The following is a 21,456-nucleotide window of genomic DNA, read 5'->3' as shown; positions in this document are numbered from 1 at the left end:
TTATCAAAAATAAAATAAAAAAAGTCGACTAAAAGTCCAAATTAGCATTAGCAAATAGCGGAAGGGGGGACTAAAACGAAATCTGACAAATTACAGTAAAGGAAAGTGCATGCAATAAACATTAAAACAGGTTTAAATGCCGATGAAACTTGAAGGTACGCACTTCTGATAATCGTCTTTCAACTCCTCTCTGTTTTCTCTTATAGTCAAACATTTCTTGTTATTTATAACATCCACCATCTTGTAATGTAACTTAGTTAGATTTCCAAATAGTTTTATTGTTTTTTCTTCGTTTAAATAGTAGAAAGTAATCGTAATACAAAGGGAGTCTTTATGAAATACCCTATATAGTATATATAGATGGTGATTACTGAACAGCCTACATTTATAAAAATAATTGGAGATTATTTGTTAATTATTGAAATTTACCTATTTGTTAAATATTGAAATTTAATTGTCAAATATTGAAATTTAATTGTCAAATATTGAAAAAAAAAACTCTTGGTTCAATTACTTTTCCTTTAATATATTATGAAGAAAATCGCGAACTCGCGACTTTCTAGTACAGAGTAGAAGAAAAAAATGTCTTAAAAAAAGGGGGGAAGGAAGAAGAAGAATATGGCAGATTTGCGTTATGAGAATTCTTATTTTTATTACCTACCAATTATTATTATTTCAAATTTGGCTCATTTATAAATAATTATATTGATATAAATATTGCTATTCATTAATCTTTTTTTAAGAATTTTTTTTTAATCATAATTGAATCGATTTCTTCCGAATTTCAAATTTAAAAAAAAAAATTTTACAAAACATGCTGATGCAAAGTTTCCTGACTAATATTTTATTTCATAACGAAAATAAATAAAACAAAGTAATATTATCTTAAAATAAATTTTATATTTATATAAAATTATCAGTTGCAAGTTTAGTTTTGTATCATATTACTGCCAGTTGCAAGTCGCCATCGATGTACAGTAAGTGCTATGAATAAGTTCTGAAAAACAAAGTACAATACATACGGAAGTTTAATAACAGCTTAATATGTAGCATTTTATTTTTGATGTAATTAATTAGTGCATGTTCGCACTCCCAAAGTTGTACTAAACCCTTATGTTTATTTATAATTAAAAAGGATGGCGCCACTATCAAAATGTACATAAAATTTAAGAAAACTTTATTTTAACAGAAAAATATTTAGGATATTCTTTATGTTTAGCGCCATCTATTATGACTTCTAAAAACTGATTTCCATCTTAAAAACTAGATTATTAGAAAAATCGTTTTATATTTCATAAAATATTTTTTACGAGAGAAAAAAAAATTTTATTGATAAAAATTATATTTTCAATTTACTAAAGGACTCGACTGGATATGGAGGGAAGCTGCCCCCTGATAGCCACTATACAGAATCTTGATCTAGAAATGATGCGTAAAAAGATACGCAGCATACATTCGATTTAGGGCTATCAACTACCCACCAATTCAAATGTTCTAAGATTAAAAAATTCTATTCATAAACTTTTTTTAAATGTGTCAACCATAAATTCGAAATATGTAGGTAAAAAAAAATAATACTTATCCAGAATAGCTTTATCATTGCTTAACAGACTTATATGTCGCTCCCAGAGCCACTTAATTTTTGTTATAAAATTACGAAAAAATCAAGTTTAATTTGTTATTGCGAAAAATCTAAACTTCTTAGATCAGAAGAAATAAAACTATGAAAATAAACTTTCAGAAATTCAACATTATTATTATTATTATTATTTTTAGATTGTTAACTAATTTAATTTGAAGTTTTCTAAGAATTGCAGGAAGTCACAAAATAAATTAGCATTTAGTTTAACTGAAAAAGTAATGTAACATAAATATTGAAGCATAAGTCGATAAAATTTCTGTTTTAACATAGATTTATTTAATTGAAATAAATGGAATACGTTAACTTTAAAGAAATTGACATTTATCATTAGTAAATAAAAGGAACAATTGTTCCTTAAGAGAATATTTGGTTGCTTGCATGTTTACAAACTAATAACTAAATTATAGAAATGTTTCAAAATGAATTAACTTAGAATTTTTTTTATTATTATTTTTGTGGATAAGTTTTTTGAAGAAATACAATATTTTCTTTTAATTTCTCTCCTTTCTTTTTTTTTTGTTTGTTTCAATGCATGTAATATGTACAGCGTACAATTGCACACGATTTGTTAAATTTTAGAATAAAAACTGCCAAAAATATTATGAATGTAATTTACATTCGTACTGCAGCGACTAAAAACCCTTTGAAATTAAAATAGTAAAATGCTTTCATTCACTAAATATTTGCTCAGTAAACAAATAATATATGTAAAGAGGTACCGTGAACAAAAAGTCTGGCAATAGCTGTTTTAACTTAACTTTAAAATGCAAAATCTTTGTTGTGATGTATTGAAAAAACACCATCTTTTAAGGAGTGCACTAAAAGAGTAGAGATGGACCATTGTGGTCCAACAAAGCATACAAAAACAGTAATCCATTAAAAAAATTAATTAATAAATAAATAAAAAAAAATTTCGTATTCGCAGTTGTAAATTTCTAATAGATGCGCCATATAACCGCATAATAATATTTTTTACACATAAATATCTCTATAATGATATTATTTTCAAAATATATAAGAAAGTTTAGCGCATTTTACAATAATTTTGCCTAATTTAAAAGTAACATGGGAGATATTATTAAATTCTTTTAAGAAAATAATGATTTAAGGGACAAAAATTACTGGGAATAAAAATTCGATACTCATTTTTATTTATTTATTTTCAATCTGATCTTTCTCAATTTATTTAGTCGGTGCAAATAATCAGAGGTAGCACCATTAATTCCTTATGATGAAAATATAAATTAGCCTGTAAGAGATTTTAAAAAAAATTCTTTTAAAATTTACTTGTTGTTGTAGTTCATTTGCATCGCACTAGAGCAGCACAATGGGCTATTGGCGACGGTCTGGGAAACATCCCTAAGGATGATCCGAAGACATACCATCACAATTTTGATCCTCTGAAGAGGGGATGGCCCCCCGCTTTGAAAAATAGCTAACTTAAAGCTGAGAAAAATTGTCGCAAATAACAAAAATTTAAAAAAAAAATCTTATAAGTTAAGATAATAAATAAAACATTGTTGAATATAATAAGGGATCACATAAATGACTTTTTATAATGCAAATAAAGATTGGCCTATACATGAAATTCTGAGAGAAATAGGAATTTGAATACGAGGAAAAGTAAATATCCATAAAAGCTAGAAAGTTGAATAAAAATAAAATCGCTAAAAAGGCAGTCAACATCACTACATAAGCAGAAAGCAATCATACTATTGGAAATGGGTCAGTTTGAGCGCCTATGTAATATCGGACCACCAATTCATACTAAGTACTTTTCATATATATATAGTAACAATATAATTATATTTTAAAAAAGTGGTAGCTTTGCAAATTATTATTTTTAATTTTATTCATAATAATTTTACCTTTCTCATCTCAAAAACACAATTTTTTACTTAAATTATAACATAAATTAAAAATCAATTAACCTCCCAGATCAATAAATACGTGATACAAATAAACTTCAATTTGTATATGCATATACTGCAATGAGTATTAATAATTATTTTTAATCAAAAGTTACTTGACAGAACAGAAACGAGAGTAACAGAAACGAGAGTAATATAGGCGTTACTTTGGTATAAAGTATTTACTTTACAAGTAATATTAATGAAACATTTAAGCTAGAGTTTTCCAAAAATTTTTAAACTCCTCTAATTTCTGAATTCAATTTGAATAATTGGTTTTATATTAAAGTGACGAGTAGAAATTAATGAGAAAATTGAGAAATCATAGAAATTATATTATCAAAACATGATGAAGAACTAAATTTTAGTCACAAAGTAATTTTTATATAAATTGTTCTACATTATTTTAATTATTTGTACTTACTTATTATACAGATGTTCAAGTCAAAGGCTAAACTACATCATTGAGTGGAATAAATCAATCAATTGTCGTAATTTTGTGGTAGTGAATGGCTACTAAATGTTTGCACTATTCCTATGGGACGATAAGCATTCCCATCATAATAGAAATATTGATGGTTTTCCATTGGGCAGGTAAAGGAAATGACGTCAGCTTTGACATCTCCATTAAAATTCATTGCTGTCTTTGATGCTCCTACTTGTGGCGAAGAGATTTTAAGCCAGGTTTAGAATAATAATCTTTAATCTCCAGTCTCCTCCTTTTTTTAAAAAACCACCGTAATCTTTTTTTAAAAAATTAACCTAAGAAATAAACTCGCGGTCACTAACTTATAACTTACTTTATTCAACAAAAGCTGGGCACCTGGGCCGCGCAGAAGACCCATATCCCATTCATCATGAAATTACAGAAAAAAATATATATACTCGTATAAAAAGTTTGTATACCGATTCCCTCGGGTGACTGATATTGTAGAGCAAGCACCTTACTTGTTTAACTGAAAAGAAAAGTGAAAAGAATTCTAAGCAACTTGCTGTAGTAAAGATGACTGTGAATTTATTGTCAACGTAAGGTAGCCGGTTCAGATTTCAAGGCTGGTATTGTAGTTGAGGTTGTAATCTATTGATGTTTTGAACTATTGCTATGAACTATTGATGTAAGAGTTGGAGATTTTTATTTATGTTGGTAGTTTCGGTGTGAGGCGTCAGAAGTGTGCAGCTATTGGTCTAAGCTTTTTGTCCTTTTTAAAGTTTTCAAATTTAAATATTTCGTTGAAGGTAGCTATATTGCAGTTGACTGCTTTGTCGTAAAAATCTGCATTAAGTTTGTAAATATACTGAGTCGGGATTTTAAGGTCTTTGTGGATGTTTGAGTTTCTAATGAAACATCTGGCACAGATAATAGTTCGAAAAAATGAATACAAATTAATGATAGATTAAGTGTCAATTAAGTTACAAAGTATGACATATATTTATATTTATAATCATCGTCCCAATTTTTTGGGTTCACGACTACTAATGTTCAACTTCGTAACCTTGTCATTTTGAGCCCAATCCATAAAACAAGGAAACTCCTAGATCAAGTAATGGGAGAAATTTTGCCTTCTTGGAGGACTTTTTGATGGAACTAGTCCGCATTTGCATTACATGGAGAGGAAAGCCACGAAAACCACCTATGGTTAGCCTGACGGCAAGAGGACTTTAACCCATCATCCGTTTACCACTGAGGATATTTTACGTCAGCACTGTGGTCAGTGCAAGCCAGATGAGGAATTCGTATCGATGAACCATCGCTGGGATTCGAACCCAGTTCACCTGATTGGAAGGCGAACGCACCATCCCCTGAACCCTCATGGCACAAGTAAAACATATAGAGTACTTCCTCGATATTAGGTGCTGGGATAGCCTGGTATTAGGGCGTTGGGTCCATGTCCAAAAAGTTGTGAGTTTGATCCCCGCAACTCGTCAGTAGCATGCTAAATCTGTCGTGGTAACAAAGTTCATCAAGTTTCCATTACGAATCATTACTTCTGGGGGTACTGGATTGGACATTGATCGTGCTCTGATTCAGGTCAAAAAACACAAACCAAAAAATCGGTCTCCAAGGCATCTGCATTATGATTATACCAGTGTAGTGAGCAACCCAGAAAACGAGTGGTTTACAACCAGGACGCACTGGATCACTACTGTAACAGAGCCTAACACGTTAATATTCCCCCTCAATTATCCCATTACTATGCTTATTCTAGCGATTCAATTATATTGAGACCTTTTATTACTGCGATCTTCACGTTTTTGTAAATATGTATTACATATTATTATTACCGATTCTCGTATCTTCATCCTATTTTACTTTTATGTCTTTACGTTTATATATTACTCTAGATTTTGTACTCACAATTTATTTTACTATTTTACTTTATTATTACGCGATTTATATTGCGTTCGTCGTGTTTTGTAAATATGTTTATAGTTCATTTAACCAAGTCTTTTTAATACTTTACGATTATCCATGTATCGTGTTTAATTACCATATTATCGTTCTACAATTACTTCAGTCCCCCTTTTGACATAGAACTGTCCATGTAATTGTATATGCACCCTCTCCTCCCATTTCCTTCCCTCCTAATCACCCCCACTATCTAACTTAACAATGTCGACGAATCGGTTAAAGCTGCTCCGCGGCTGTGTACCGAGATAGATGCTATTTCTACCGTTCTACAAATTATACGTTACAATACAGACGTTAATTTTAAATCATAGCTTTGTGGCCGATATTTTATTAGGCGGCTGGGCTGTTTTTGATAAATGTGAAGTTCGAGATAAGCTTTATACACATGTGTGCTAATCTTTGAGTAAAAGTGTAGGCGTTACTTGCAAAAGTGTAGGAGTTAGGGCAGGTAGGCAAAACTGCTATTCACTGTCACTGTTACTTCTGCTACTGTGATTCAAAAGTAACAGTGACAAATAGCATTGACTGTGATTATTTCGATTAAATTAATCGAAATTCGATTAATTATAAAATTAATCGATATTTCTTACCTATCAATTCGATTAATCGTTTTTATTCAAAATTTGGTATAAATTAATAGATTAGATATTTTTAATAAACAATCGATATAATTAGTTTTTAGTAAAATTAATAGATATCATGAATTTTTAATGTAATCAATTAAAATAATTAATCGTTATGCTTAGTAGTCATTTTTATGTTAAGTAATGATTTTAACAACCAATGTATATAGTAAAATGACTTTCAATAACCAACAGTGGACCTTTTTTAATCCTTGTAATATGTTAAAATAACGTAGGAAAAGATTTTATCTCAGATAAATATTGAATTACTCGCGATCGCAACGCTCGGATACGCCATCTGGAGAGAAGTCTGGGTTCCATGTCTTGAGCTTTTCCTCTCCTCTTCTTCTCAATTGTGTAGGAATGTACTACAATAATTCCCCTTTTTTTTAATATTTTTCGCATTTTATGGTCACAAATATTTGTTAAATTTTCCACAACGCTTTCTTTTATAATTATGTTTAATGTAGTTTTCAGTATCATATAGTTTCCTAGCTTGAATTTTTTTTTTTTTTTATCTACTTGAAAATCAAGAGAGAAACTGACGTACTTCCTTCCCCTATGACTCTCCATAAGCAAAGAGTAAAAGCGTGCAAAGGATTGCCATAGGTAGAGAGGAAACCGGCTTGCATGTAAATTCTCTTTTCATTTATGAATGGTGTTTTCAATATACAGGTAAATGCAAACAATAACAGTCTCGAGCTCAATACCTGCTGTAGTTCCAGTTAGAAAGTTTGCAACTGCTTACTACAGTTTATTACGTGAGGTGATATTTTCAAACGGATAATTTTGTTTTCAATAAAGGAAATGAATTAGATAATTTCTGAGCTGAAATATGCTGTATTTCATAAGATATTAATGTTATTAAGTAATTCTGGTGAGTTTGAAGTGAAAATTTGTTTTAGTTATTTATAGATATATTGTTAAAAAAGGTGACATGGTTGCTAGATTTTGAATAACTCGCTTTTCTGGCAGTCCTGATTTGGCCTCTTTCTATTTGTTTATTACTGTTTGTTCTTGTTGCAAGCTGTGCACCATCCAACGTTAGTGTTAGAATATTGTTTCAGGAACAAGATTAAGTTTATACATAATAATTCAGGTTTAAATTTGAAAGTTAGCATATATTATTGACAAGGTAAGAAGTGTTTTATAACGATTCTTTTTTCAAATGTTAGGTTTACATGTTTATTATTGATCATACCACATGTTACTACTACTTAACACTAGTATTTCACAATTAATATTAAAATTATATACCCTTCGTATTGTTTTTTTTTTCATTTTTTCTTATTATATAGCGACACCTTTATTGGTTATTGCATGTGGTATTTTAAATCACTGCTTATGCATACGTTAGTTTTGAAGATTGTATATCCGTAACAAGGTAATATTTTGTCTTGACCACACTGTGAACCAAATGGCTTTAAAATACACCGGAAACAGTAACACGGAAGTATGGGCAGTATAGAGCTTGCAGTGTTCCCTAGTGTAGGAAACACTATTCATAGTATCCCCCAGAGATGATTGGATTTCTTGGCAACGCCTTCTGTGACGAATGGCTATTTCATTCTGCCATGCTTGTTATTTTCAGCATTGGGCGAATTCTATACTCCAGCTTTTGCTTTTCAAACTTAAAATGTCAGTTTTTCCGCCTGAGAAACAGCCTTCTACACTTAAAAATCACATAGAAACTATTTCATCAAATATTATTACCCTTAGAAGCAATTTTCCAAATTTAGAAGATTGCAATAAGTAGGAATTAGGGGAAATTACAAATACGAAATGGAATTCTAGAACTTCGAAACCTCAAGGAAAGATTTGTTTGTTGGTAAATATAATTAGTTTAGTTTTTTTAAGAAAGTTTTTTTATTTAAATTTTATGGGAAATGCTTTTTTCGATAATTGTATTATTATGATATGCATGAATTCTTATGAAGCTAATCTTCTTCTTGGGCACTGCAACCTATGACAGGCCAAGGCCGCCCCAATAAGTCTATTCTGTACTATGGTCCACCAGTTAGTTATTTCTATTATCTTTAGGTCCTTCTTAACTGCGTCCAGTCACCTAGTCGGTGGACGTAGAAGCTAATATCAGTCTAATTTATTGAATGACATTGAATTTAATTGCTTTGATCAATTTTTAAATCCACTATCAAGTGAAAGCGCAATAGTTTTAGCTTGATATTTATTGAATTAAATTAATGTTTATCGAATTAAATTAATATTTAATTTATTTCTTGTGGATTACTAAAATTAAATTAATACGTTTTTAGTTTAAAATCTTTATTACAACAGTTCTTTTTGTAACTAATCATTTTAGTGCACTGCCATGGTGTAGTGGTTAGCACACCCGCCTGCTGTCCTGATAACTGGTTGTGAATCCGATCCCCCTGATATCCAACTGTGAACTCACTTTTTCGAAATACCATCCTAATCATTCAGTGCATAATCTCAGTGAATCCTTAGTGAACCATCGATCAGTGTATCATTGTTCTAAGTGAATCATCGATCAGTGAACCATAGTTTAGAGCAGATGGAAACAGCATCAACAAAACTATAAAATCTGAACTTTCAATATGAACTCTAAAAACTCTTAATATTTATTTTATTAATTAAATAAACATTTTTGAATTGATTTGTCAATTTATTTAAAATGCTCTTATTGATTTGTAATTTCAACCTTCAACTTTTAATTTACTAAGCAAAGTGTTTGAATTCTTGTATAACTACCACAATGATGTTAACTCAATGTATTTTATATTTCAGGATGTATGGGATAGGGGTCGCTGCGCGGCCCATGTGCCCAGTTTTATTAAATAAAGAAAAGGAACTAATCATTTTATCCATCAGCATATAATATACATATGACCTGTCATGAATTGTCCAAATACTTTAATATCACAAACGATTTATCTCCTTCATCTTTTCTTTCAAAAGTTCACATGGACATGAAAACGCCAGTTTTAATGGTTGTGAGACATTGCCACAACAGCAAGAGATTAATTTAGTAATTAATTTTTTTCATTGCCTTATCAATACTTGTTTAAAAATTAGTTATGTGTCAGTTATTATATGGAAGTCGCAAGTTCAGAAGGTGTTCCAGTCTAGTTTTGAAATATTTTGTACGTGCGCTTAAGCTGAAAGCTGCATATGCAATATAAGCTGAAATATAGTTTTCGGAAAAAAGTTTAATACGCTTAGAGAAAAGTTAAACAGAGAAACATAGTTCTTTATTTTTGAATTTGATTATTTTATTTCAAAATTCATGTAAGCAAAATATTAAATTATTGATTGGATTTAAACATAATTACAGGTTTCAAAACTCAATACTGGTTTAACTCTGGGAGCCCTTATGACATTTCCATGAAATCTTAAGGTTCCGCGAATTGGGTTGGGAATCGATGGTATTGAGTATTAATTTCCTCAGTACACTTAGATTTTGAATTATTTATAATATCTAAACCCTAATACCAGTTTTGCTAAAACGGTGGATTGAGGATATTCCTCCTACTTTTCGGAAGAACCTCCTACATTTCCAACGATATTCCTCCTACTTTTCAAAAAGGAGTAGTAAAGAAGAGGCGTAACCGAATGGGTCAATCTGAAAAGTAACGCCTACTTTTTTTTTACTAAATCTTATACAAGTGGAATGAACCGAGGAAATTTTAAAAACATATATACACAGATTCAAGAGACTATTTAAATTCGAAAAGTTATATTTTTGCATGGGTGTCGCAGACAGGGGAGACGATAGGTCATTCCTCATTAAAAAGTCTCTGCCAATTCCCCTCAATAAGTCAGACAAATAAAAAAAATGGAAAACAAGAAAGAGAAAAACAAGAAAGAGAAGGAAAAAGGTAATTTATTTTTTTCTAGATAAGCAGATATAGGAAATTTTTTTATTGCGTACGAAATTTAGAGAGCTATTGTGACTATGTATTTTGAATTCGTCCCCCAGAAAGATACATTTCGACACCCATGCATTTTCACTTTAATATAAGGTTTTAAGACGGTTAATTTAAATAACTCGATATTTTTCATTTAATTTAAAAGTATATCCTGATAAATATACAATATATTTTTACGCCGTATTTTTTATATTGTGGGTACTTTCAATATTTTGAAAGCTTAATATATATTTTTTATAACCGTCGTTGTACAGCAGATCCAATTCTTGAAATTTTGAACCCAATTCAGATGACAAAGGAACTCCTGGATCAAGTATTGAGAGAAATTTGACTTCGTGGAGGACTTTTTGATGGAAATAATCCGCATTTGCATTGCATGGTGAGGAAAACCTCCCACGGTTAGCCTGACGGCAAAAGGGGCCCTAACCCATGATCCGTCTACCACTGCCGATATTTTACGTTAGCACTGGGGTCAGTGTCAGCTGTGTGGGAAATTAGAATCCCAGCCATAACTGGGATCGAGCCCGGGTCACCTCGTTGGGAGGCGAGAGCTCTTTCCCCTGAGCCAACAAAAATATACATATTTCTCAAAAATAATAATAATAACTAATATAAATAAAAATAATAAGTAAACAAAACCTTGTTTATTCCTAGAAAGTATGCTTTCACTCCTGATTTTGTAATTCATTAATAGTTTGCACTAATTAATTTGCATATTTAAAGTCAAATATCAAAATCGTTGAAATTGGCATTTCGTACCGGTAACTCCGATCATGAGGGAAAAGTTATTCAGGGTAATATCTTTTCAATGCTGTTTATCACCGATGTGAAAGATGAAACTAAACTAAAGCTATATCTACTTCCATTTTTGTTCCTTTTTTCAAAGTAAAATTATTCTCTACTTAAACATAACTGGGAATTGCGAACATGCTGCAGTAATTCTAATCCTAAGAATGCCTAGTTAATAAAATTTGATTTTCCTTAATTTTAACAAAATCTACAAATTATATATATATTAATGTTTTAAAAACTAGAACAACTCGAAAAGAATTCGCTGACTTTTGACTTGAAAGATATTATCAAACATTGTCAGCCGACAATCATTCATAAACCGCCAATTGGTAAATGCATGTGTTTCTCTAAGAACCTGGTACTCACATTTGTCATTAAAAAAAACATTAAATTTATTACTAGTGAACTTCACTTCTACTCAATAACGCTCGCCAACTTATTACTTCATAATCTTATACGGTTCGCTTCCTTAGCTACTAAGTTTGTCTTGTTTGAAATATGTCATACTATTTATATGGTTGCATAAATAAAATAGAAGCTCCATTAAAACAGAAATAATTGATAGCTTATTTTGTGGTATTTAATATTAATTTTAAAAAATTGAAGAAGTGCGATTTAAACTTTACGAAACTAGAATCTTTTCAAAGCTTTTAAATCAGCGGGAAATTTTCGCAATTAAGGTTAGGTACATCAACATGAACTATAATACCTAAAGACGCTCCACTCTGACACCATAACGACGTCTGTCTTTTCTAGCCCAATTGTCTACAGCGCCCTCTAGCAACACTTAACGGAAAGGATCAATAGATGTGAATAGGTGACACTCTACGGCGGTATACTATACAGCTTGGCGAACAAAGAGCACGTATCTCAGAGTATCCTTTGGCCAAGCTATGCAGTGTTTTGTGATACTTTTTTTTATTTATTTACTACTGCACGAGTATATTTGTTGCATAAATAAATAATATTTTTTGTGATTTATTGTTTCAAGGTTGAGTTCTTATGTTTTAATTCAATCAAAATTATTGAATAACACTAGATTGCATAAGTTTATGTTAGTTTTTTTAAAATCTTTTCATAATGTGCATTTATGCAGAACCATAAAATTTTCTATTCAATTCCAAATTTTTCATTTTACATTTTAGTTCTAGAATATGTAATTTCTTAAAGTCAATATTTAAACTCATATAAAAATTTTTTTGTAACTTTGCGAAAGACTGCACTTTAACCTAATCGCATCACATGATGAGTAGACCTATCATGCATGCAGAGATACCAAATGCTCCGGACATGCGCCAAAATAATTTAAAGAACGGTAAATAACTACAAAGTAAAATTTGCAAATATTTGACTAATTTTGCTTACTTTTTAAAACGTTCAGCATGACTTAACGAGAACTAAGTGGCGAATTAAATAACCCTTTGAATTATTTAGAAATAGTGATGGATAAAACCACTCAAAAATACCACTCAAAAATATTTATTCGCTGTCCGGAATAAGTTGGTATATCTGTGCATACTTTTCAAATAAAATAAAAAAGTGTTGTCCAATATATTTTGCTATCAGTCTATTTCAGAAAGAAATAAAGTATTTTCCATTGCCACGTCATATAAATGGCCATGTGTAAGTACCAAGTTAGATTTAGCAAACTACTCAAGAAAAAAAAAGAAAAAAAAAAACTGATTTTTATCAAAAAATTGCTACCAGTTTTAAATTCGGCAGTCTTATCTTAGTTTGGTATTTAAATGAATAGTATCCAACGAGGGGAGGGGGGTAACCAAATAATTAATTTTTCCAATCCAATTTAAATTAATCCAATTAATCCAATTTAAATTAATTTTTCAAAACAAATCTGTAGTTTTTATTTCATTACAGTAATTTTTGGTAGATTCGCTACAAAACCAATTAGAACCAAATAATATAAGCCAGGAATTAACTACAGTAAAATAGTTTTCCATTGGAAAAAATTAATCATAAATTGCTAAACTTTGCGTTTGGGGAAGACTTTTGTTACTTTTTAATTTGAAATCCTTAGCGAGGAGCCCTGTATTAGTAATACCTAAATTTAAAATAGCTCTAAAAATACTAAAAAAATTTCACAAGTGGTATGAGATCATTACTCACCTTACATTTTAGAGCTTCTGAAGACTAAAAACAGTTCATATTTGTCACACTTAACCCATACCTGCCAACTTTTAATCCCATCCATTATCATTTTTCCCAGTGGTATTAAAATGGAATTAAAACTTCAATTTTAAGCAAACAAATACGTTATATTTGAGAAAACTTAAGTTAACAACTATGATAGTAACGCATATTAATATGTGTGCTTAATTTTTGTAAGTATAGTGGTGATCAAAATCATCTGAAAATTAAGTTTATAAAAGAAAAAATAGTATATACTTACTACCATTTTAAATATGAAAATAAAATCTTCCGGAAAATCCGGAAGAGTTGGCAGATATGTTAACCCATTAATGCCAGGTAACAAAAACTAGCCTATATATGAATGATGACTATATAATAAAAGTGGTAGTACACATTTACTTATTTTTTTCAAATGGCACATTTCTTCCTTTTACGTACCACTTTAACTTTAATTAAAACACTGCGAATTAAATTCAGATAAAAAATAAGTATTTATAGCACACCGTAGTCATCTTCAGTTCAATAAGCATTTATATTATTCATACATTATGGTATGCCGAGCCATCTGTTTTATAAAAAATAAGTCTTCATAATGAAACACGTGTAAAACCAGTTTTGAACGTTAGATAAAAATAAATAAACAGTCATATTTTTGGGCGCTGGGCACAAATAGGTTAAAATTAGTTTATGATGCCAAAATCCCAATGCTGCTCTAAAGTTTCAAGAAAAAATGCTGTCAAAAGTTGCTTATTACCCAATGGTAAAATGGGTCGTGGTTTGGATTTCATAGCGTCCGTTGCTGTTTGACGTTTCTTTTTTTTTTCACTATTAATTTTATAATGCATTAAGTTTGTGAGTTTATTAAGTTAGTTACCATTTTTGAAATATGGGGCCAGAGAGATCCCATAAATACTCCTTGAGTTGTGAATAAAAGAGAATTTCATCATTTGAATAATTTTTATTGTTTTAATTAAGAACCAGAAATTCTAACCTACAATTCAAACTGGATCGTTTTCAATACTAATTCAGGGGAATATCACAAATAAAAAAAGGGTCCAAACTGATTGACATGGTCCCAAAAGTTAGAGTTGAAGCAAGAAAAAAACGATGCCAAGGTCTTAACTTACCGAGGCTGAAAAAGCCCAAGAACGCAGACGAGAATACCTTAAGCGTGACACACAAACGGAAAAACGAAAAGATTCCGTTCTCAAACACAAGCATGAAGCCCGTTCCTCACAAAAGTAACAAAGTTGTTGAGAGAATCGAACCCTACTGAAGAGCGAATGGTGATTCTTCGAACCCCTTTCACGCAAATACGAGAGCTGGGTGTGGATCACCAGTTAGGGCTAAAACGATCCATTGTCAACGTACCCAATAACTTGCACAANCTCGGTCCCTACGCAGACTGATCCAAGTGGTCACCCACCCGCACACTGACCGCAGCCAGTGATGCTTGACTTCGGTGATCTGCTGGGAACCGTGTCTTAACGATCAGTCCACTGCGGGACTACCATTTTTGAAATATGGGGCCAGAGAGATCCCATAAATACTCATTGAGTTGTGAATAAAAGAGAATTTCATCATTTGAACTATATTTTTTTTATTGTTTAAATTAAGAACCAGAAATTCTAACCTACAGTTCAAACTAGACGTTTTCAATACTAATTCAGGGGAATATCACAAATAAAAAGTGATTGACATGGTCCCAAAAGTTAGAGTTGAAGCAAGAAAAAAACGATGCCAAGGCCTTAACTTACCGATTCTGAAAAAGCCAAAGAACGTAGACGAGAATGCCTTAAGCGTTACACACAAACGGAAAAACGAAAAGATTCCGTTCGCAAACGCAAGCATGAAGCCCGTTCCTCACAAAAGTACCAAAGTTGTTGAGAGAATCGAACCCTACTGAAGAGCGAATGGTGATTCTTCGAACCCCTTTCATGCAAATACGAGAGCTGGGTGTGGATCACCAGTTAGGGCTAAAACGATCCATTGCCAACGTACCCAATAACTTACACAAGACCGTAGACTGTCTTCCACGCAATATAAATGGTTCATTCACTATTCATGTAAAATTGAAGAAGAAAAAAAGCCTAGCATTCAATTCATATTTCATGTATGAACTTGTGAATCCGAAACGGGTTGATGCAGTTTACAATCTCCATCCAACACCATTGTACCAATCCGAAAATGTTAATATTGATCGCGATTGGCTGTTCAATGTCTATTCAGTCATCAAAAGAATTTAGACAGAATGCGTCTGAGATGCATTTCAATATGTCTGTGAAATTGTGTACCGAGCAGTTCAGGATTAACAGTTAAAGATGTCTAAGATGAAAACACATTTAAGTTAGACAACAGAAAAATTAGACGACAGCCATTTTGCAAATGGGTAACCTGTGATCACACAATTTTCTTCATTTTGTAGTGAATCGCATTTTAAATTTTTTATTTCTCTTTTTTTTTGCAAAAAGGTTTTATTTCTAGTCGTCCTACTTTAACTTTGCAGAAATTTTTATGTCACTGGTTCACATCACTGTTATAAATGAACTCACAGTTTGATCATAATCTATTATACAATATGTCCTAATAATTTTTTCAAGGTGTTCTGTAATGACCATTCTTAACATGTATTTTCAGAAAATTTGCAAAAAGTGAAGAGAAAAAAATATGTAGATGAGGGGTCTCCAATTAATATTGAAGCAAAGAAAAAAAGAAAATATTATCGAAAACTAATATATGAAACTGAAAGCATCGAAACCAGTTTGATTGCCGGATGAAACTCGAATATGTTTTTAATAATATTTATACATCAGTTAACCTGTAAGCTGTTCTTTATTTCCTCCCTCAATCAAACAGGTTTTGTTGTTTTCAGTACAGCCTTTCTCGGGAATAATTCATTAAGTTTAAATACCTTTTTTGCTTATAGCTGGCTTAAAGTACATTTATTTCTGACATTTGAGACCCCTAACTAGTATACTTTTTTGTTCAACTTCATTCTTGACAAATATTGTAAATATATATACATTTAGAGTGAACATTGCGAAACGGCTCACAAAACTTTAAAAATTGTAAGAAAACATTTTCTTAAAAAAGTGGTAAAATTGGCAGCTACGAAACATTACTGAAGTTATAACAATAGAAAATTTTTGAAGAAAAAAATGGAACACAAAATACATATTTTATTGTAAAATATTTATTCAAAAAATTAAAAAAAAGCCTGGTTACATCATAAAAAAGACCCACAAATTCGCTGCAAACGTGCATTACTTACACAATTCAATATTCAACACAATATTACATTTCGTAGAATTGGTAGACTACAAACATCTACTACATAAAACTGTCTGAAAGCGATTTCCATACAGTTACAGCTAATACAAACAATAATATTTAGGAACTAATAACAAAACACAAGACAGAAAACAAAACAAGCTAACTATGCTATATATTGATTGTTGTTAAGTAAAGATCATCACTCAAAAATGCATTCTTTAATAAGCATAAAATCGTAAACAGAAAAACGTCTGCAGTATATATTTGTCTTAATACGAAAAAGCAAAAGAATAAAAGAGTAAATACTGGAAGGCTGCCATTTGTATACAAATATACAAAACGATAAAGGTCCATACAAATGTAAAACAAAAAGCAAAAAAAAAGAAAGTTTTGCTAAGCTTCGTAAAAGTGCATGTATAACACAAAAACGTGTTACAGCTTTTATAAACTGTAATATCACAAAGTACACTGGTGGCTTTTACTAAATCAAACGATTAATATAAATTTCAAAATAAATGTTTAGTAGTTCAGGTTAAAGCGGAAAGAATGGGACATAAAGATTGAGTCAGTTCAGTCTTGGCATTTGGGTAAAAAAGAAATTTGAGCAAATACAGGTTTTGGAATTTAATTTAGGGGGGCACATAATTTAATGGACCAGCCATTTTTGTGCAATCATGACAGTTTTGCTGAATATGTTGCTTTAATTTTTTAGCTGTGGAATATGTATATAAAAAAATATCTATCACCGGTTTTGATTCGATTTGGTTTGTTTGTTTTTAAAAAAAGCTCATTACAAAGTAAAATAACTTATCACTTAAATATGATTTTGATCGTTTCATACATGTAGGATTACTTAAGAATATTTGGCTCAAGTTTTTCATTTAAATTAGCGAAGAATAAATGTAAAAAACAAGCAAAAATGGAATGATTAGAAATTGTTCCACAAATCATTAGATCTTTACATTTCTTCAGCAAAAAAAGAAGCCTTCTATTGCTTTAAATTTAAGTCTGAGATTGCAGTGTGTATCTATGCTTAGAAGTTGATAAAACTACCAACAGTGCTGATTATGATCCGGAAAAAAAAGAAAGAAATTGGCAGCAAAGCCATTTTATTTCTAGTTTAGTTTTGGGAAAAGTAAAATATATGTGCCTATCACGACTTGTTAACAGATATAATATCAGTAATTCGAAAAAAAAGTTCACAAATAATGTATACATTAAAACTGTTAATAAATCGCGAAAGTCTTCTGGAAAAACAAGCTAGAAATAAAATAGTTCTCCTATTAAGTTATACTATTTTTCCAAGTAACAGTCAGCCCTATACCTATTTGTATTCACTATACATGATAATTCTACAATATTAATTAGTTTAAGATATAATGCGTAAATTTTTTAAAAATATTTTATTAGTTCATGCTTACACCCCATATGATTATAGAAGTTGAGGCCTAAGCAAATAGAGTGCCTTCACATTTCTCATAAGTAAGGGTTAGTTGAATCAGTGATTTCAGTAATATATTTTCATTTATAATATTGTACAATATAATAAACACTATACACGCTGTTTTGAAAAATAATTATGGCATCATTCGTATGATTTTAAAACAGAACATTTTTCTCATGCCTTTTCCCAGTTGCCACCAGATTAATCATTAATTTGCTCATCCAATCAATGGAAGACATAAGAGAGGGGAAAAATAAAAACAAAAATAAGATTTACTGTCGATTATCGACAGGGTCTGCACATGCATTCTAGAAGATTCCAGATGATTTACCACCGGGCGGAATACGGGAACGAGGTGTTCCATTTAGGCTCTTAGGGCTCTCTGGTGTAGAATGTCCATTACCTATAGAAAAAAAATTAATAAATGAGTAAATAATTACTTATCATAACTCAACTGAAATTGACAAAAAGTCTTAAAATTTCTCAACCTTATTCAGACAAAAAAATTTATTTATTAGAAAATCATCGAAAGACATAACTAGTCAATTATAGTACTTCAACGAAAGTTTTATACACTTGAAAAAAATTATTACATAAAAAAAACTCTTTTTGATCACAAATAAATTTCTAGTAAATTATGATTTAGTCTGTATGTGGATAGGAAATTATTCCCAAAAATATTTTAACGTTTCCCAAAAACGCATTATGTAACCAAAAAATAAAAATAATAATAAAGATCATTAGGGTTAAAAAATTACTCTGACTAAGTAACCACAAAATGAAATTACAGTTCTGATTTTTCTTAGAAGATGATGAATTTTCTAAGAGCAGAAAACGCCCCTTTTTTTCTTCTTCTTCCTTTTGATAAACTGATGTTAAGCATTACGAAAAGTTTCCAAAAAATGTTTTACTTGGTTACAATGCTTACCATAACAGTGCATGATATATCAAACTGAACATGGATTCCAAAATAATTACAGGGTCGCCTACTTGTGCGATAGTCGAGAAAGATTGTATTCTGAGGAAGTAAAATAATATAGTCATATAGTGAACCTTCAAGGGACCGAAATCTTGGTTCACAATAACCAGGATTTCACTATATCCGTTTCGCAAGCGATTTTAACTAATGGTTCTAAACTTTCCCCTTTTATTACACATTATTTAAATAAGTGACCAATAAAAGGAAACAAAAAATGATTGAAAAATAATACGTAGTAACAAAAAAATGCGTTAACTTTTATTTTTTTATTACTCTTCGGCTTGCGTACAAAAAAAGTACTAGTAATCTTTAGCTGATGAGCAATCCACAACATCAGATATGAAAACACTTACAGACTCTCCGATAATTTTTCCTTAATTTATGTTATCCCGCTTTTTAAACCTGTCTAACCAGCCATTCGAGCACATAAAATTAGTCTCACCAAATCGCTTAGAAAATTCATCAACTTTGATTTGCTTTTGATTTAAAGATTGGATTTCCACGCATTGGTATTGCCACACTATTTTTTTTTAAAATAATATTTTACCTATTCCCTTTGAGTTATGGATTTTGTCAATTATAATTACATACACTAAATTGATGTAAAAATTTATGTATCTCACAATTTAAAATTTTTTGACTAATGATAGTAAAATAACAATTTCATGTCACCAGCACTTCAAAACATCATTGCAGGGTTATCAAAAACTTTACACTATAGTACTAGGAGGCTACGCTCGCCAAACCACGGAATTATCTCGCATTCATAATTGTGTTTTTTTAAACTGTAATATTCTTTTAAATAATTTGTCAATATGTTAATCGTAATGAATCCATCTATCCATCAATCAATCCATGGTAAAAAATAAAGATGCTTCATTTTTCCAGTTGAAACCAAAACGAAATATTTTAATTAGTACTGTATTTTTTTTTTTTAAATTTGCTCCTTGTTCTTTTTTTTTTAAATTTTATAATAGAAGAGTTTAAATTTACTTACACGTTCCATTAGAGTAGCCATTTACAGATCCATTGGCGGTACCATTAGGAGTACCATTAGGGGTGCCATTAGGAGTACCATTAGGAGTCCCATTAGTACCATTATGAGATCCATTGGAAGTGCCATTTTGAGAAACAGGAGCTCCTGTTATTGGGTTGATCATTGGACGACGAGCTGCAATTAGAATAAAATTTATGAGTTTAAAATGACAAACAATCTTATTTCTGAATATTCAGTATCAAAATAGTTATTTGATTATAACTTAAAACGAGAGAAATAATTTCATTATGAGAATAATTTTCTCAAACACATCTAAAATTGTTATCATCATCAGTAAACAAACAGTCAAGTGCAGAAAAGAGTGGCGGGCACTAAATATACACTTAACTACCATAATAAACACTTACGATTTCTATAATTTAAAACTATATTCAAAAGATAAATGATGCATAAACTATCGGTTCAATCATATTTTTGTGGAAGATTTTTTGGTAAATTTTATATATTTATTTCTGAGTGAGAGAGATTAACCCGTATTTGTGTCACTTACGGAGGATAAAATCATAAAACTCCTCGTAGTCAGTACACGACAACAACGGGATAACAATCTACGATTTGACAGGCGGAGGGATGTTTAATATCAGCCTGGGTTGGGAACTATATAGGGTAATGTTGCTATCGAAAGGGCACTTATTTTTGGAGCATAATTTATCAATTTTATAGTTTTTCACATGTTGATGCAATTATTAAGATCAATACTATAGCAATACCTACGTCCTCTGCTTACTTCGCTATCCAACTTATAATTTTAATATATTTTATTTTGTGTCGTTGTTGTTGTTCATTTTCGTCGCACTAGAGTTATTACTGCAAAATGGGCTAGTGGCGACGGTCTGGGAAACATCCCTGAGGATGATCCGAAGACATGGATGCCATCGCAATTTTNCTTAGACAATATCTTAGCCCGACGACCTGCACACGAAGTCGAGCACTTTACGGTAGAACAGTTTAACAAGGACCAATACCGCACACCCTCGGTCCCAACGCTGACTGATCCAAGTGGTTACCTACCCTCACACTGACCGTAGCCAGTGATGCTTGACTTCGGTGATCTGCTGGGAACCGTGTCTTAACGATCAGTCCACTTCGGGACATATTTTATTTTATAACCAGCGTTGAACAGCCGACCTATTTCTAAATTTAGAACTATCAATGTTCAACTCCGTAGCCTTGTAATTTTGAACTCAACTCAGACGACAAGGGACTTTCTGAATCAATCATTTGGATAAACTTGATTTCGAGCAGGAAAATTTTATGGAACTATATTTGC

At 31.0% G+C, this 21,456-nt stretch overlaps 1 protein-coding gene across 2 annotated transcripts in view; it reads right to left on the bottom strand.

Moving 5' to 3' along the window:
• Positions 1-16,610: 16,610 nt before the first annotated feature.
• The window catches only part of LOC107455972 (microtubule-associated protein Jupiter), a 43,223-nt gene continuing 38,377 nt past the window's right edge, over positions 16,611-21,456 (bottom strand). The window contains exons 3-4 of one of the 2 annotated variants that reach the window (XM_016073720.3): positions 20,127-20,300; positions 16,611-18,553 (exon numbers count right to left, since the gene is read on the bottom strand). In XM_016073720.3, coding sequence (XP_015929206.2) covers positions 18,459-18,553; positions 20,127-20,300 — 269 coding nt within the window. In that variant the 3' untranslated portion in view covers positions 16,611-18,458. Of the gene's footprint in view, positions 18,554-18,991; positions 19,137-19,324; positions 20,301-21,456 lie in introns of those variants that run through there. The other variant, XR_011636587.1, reaches the window with a different exon arrangement.

The sequence above is a fragment of the Parasteatoda tepidariorum genome, chromosome 4, assembly GCF_043381705.1.
Source record: "Parasteatoda tepidariorum isolate YZ-2023 chromosome 4, CAS_Ptep_4.0, whole genome shotgun sequence".
Taxonomy (NCBI): Eukaryota; Metazoa; Arthropoda; class Arachnida; order Araneae; family Theridiidae; genus Parasteatoda; species Parasteatoda tepidariorum.
Note: the sequence above shows the minus strand (reverse complement) of the source record. Positions and strands in the feature narration are given on the sequence as shown.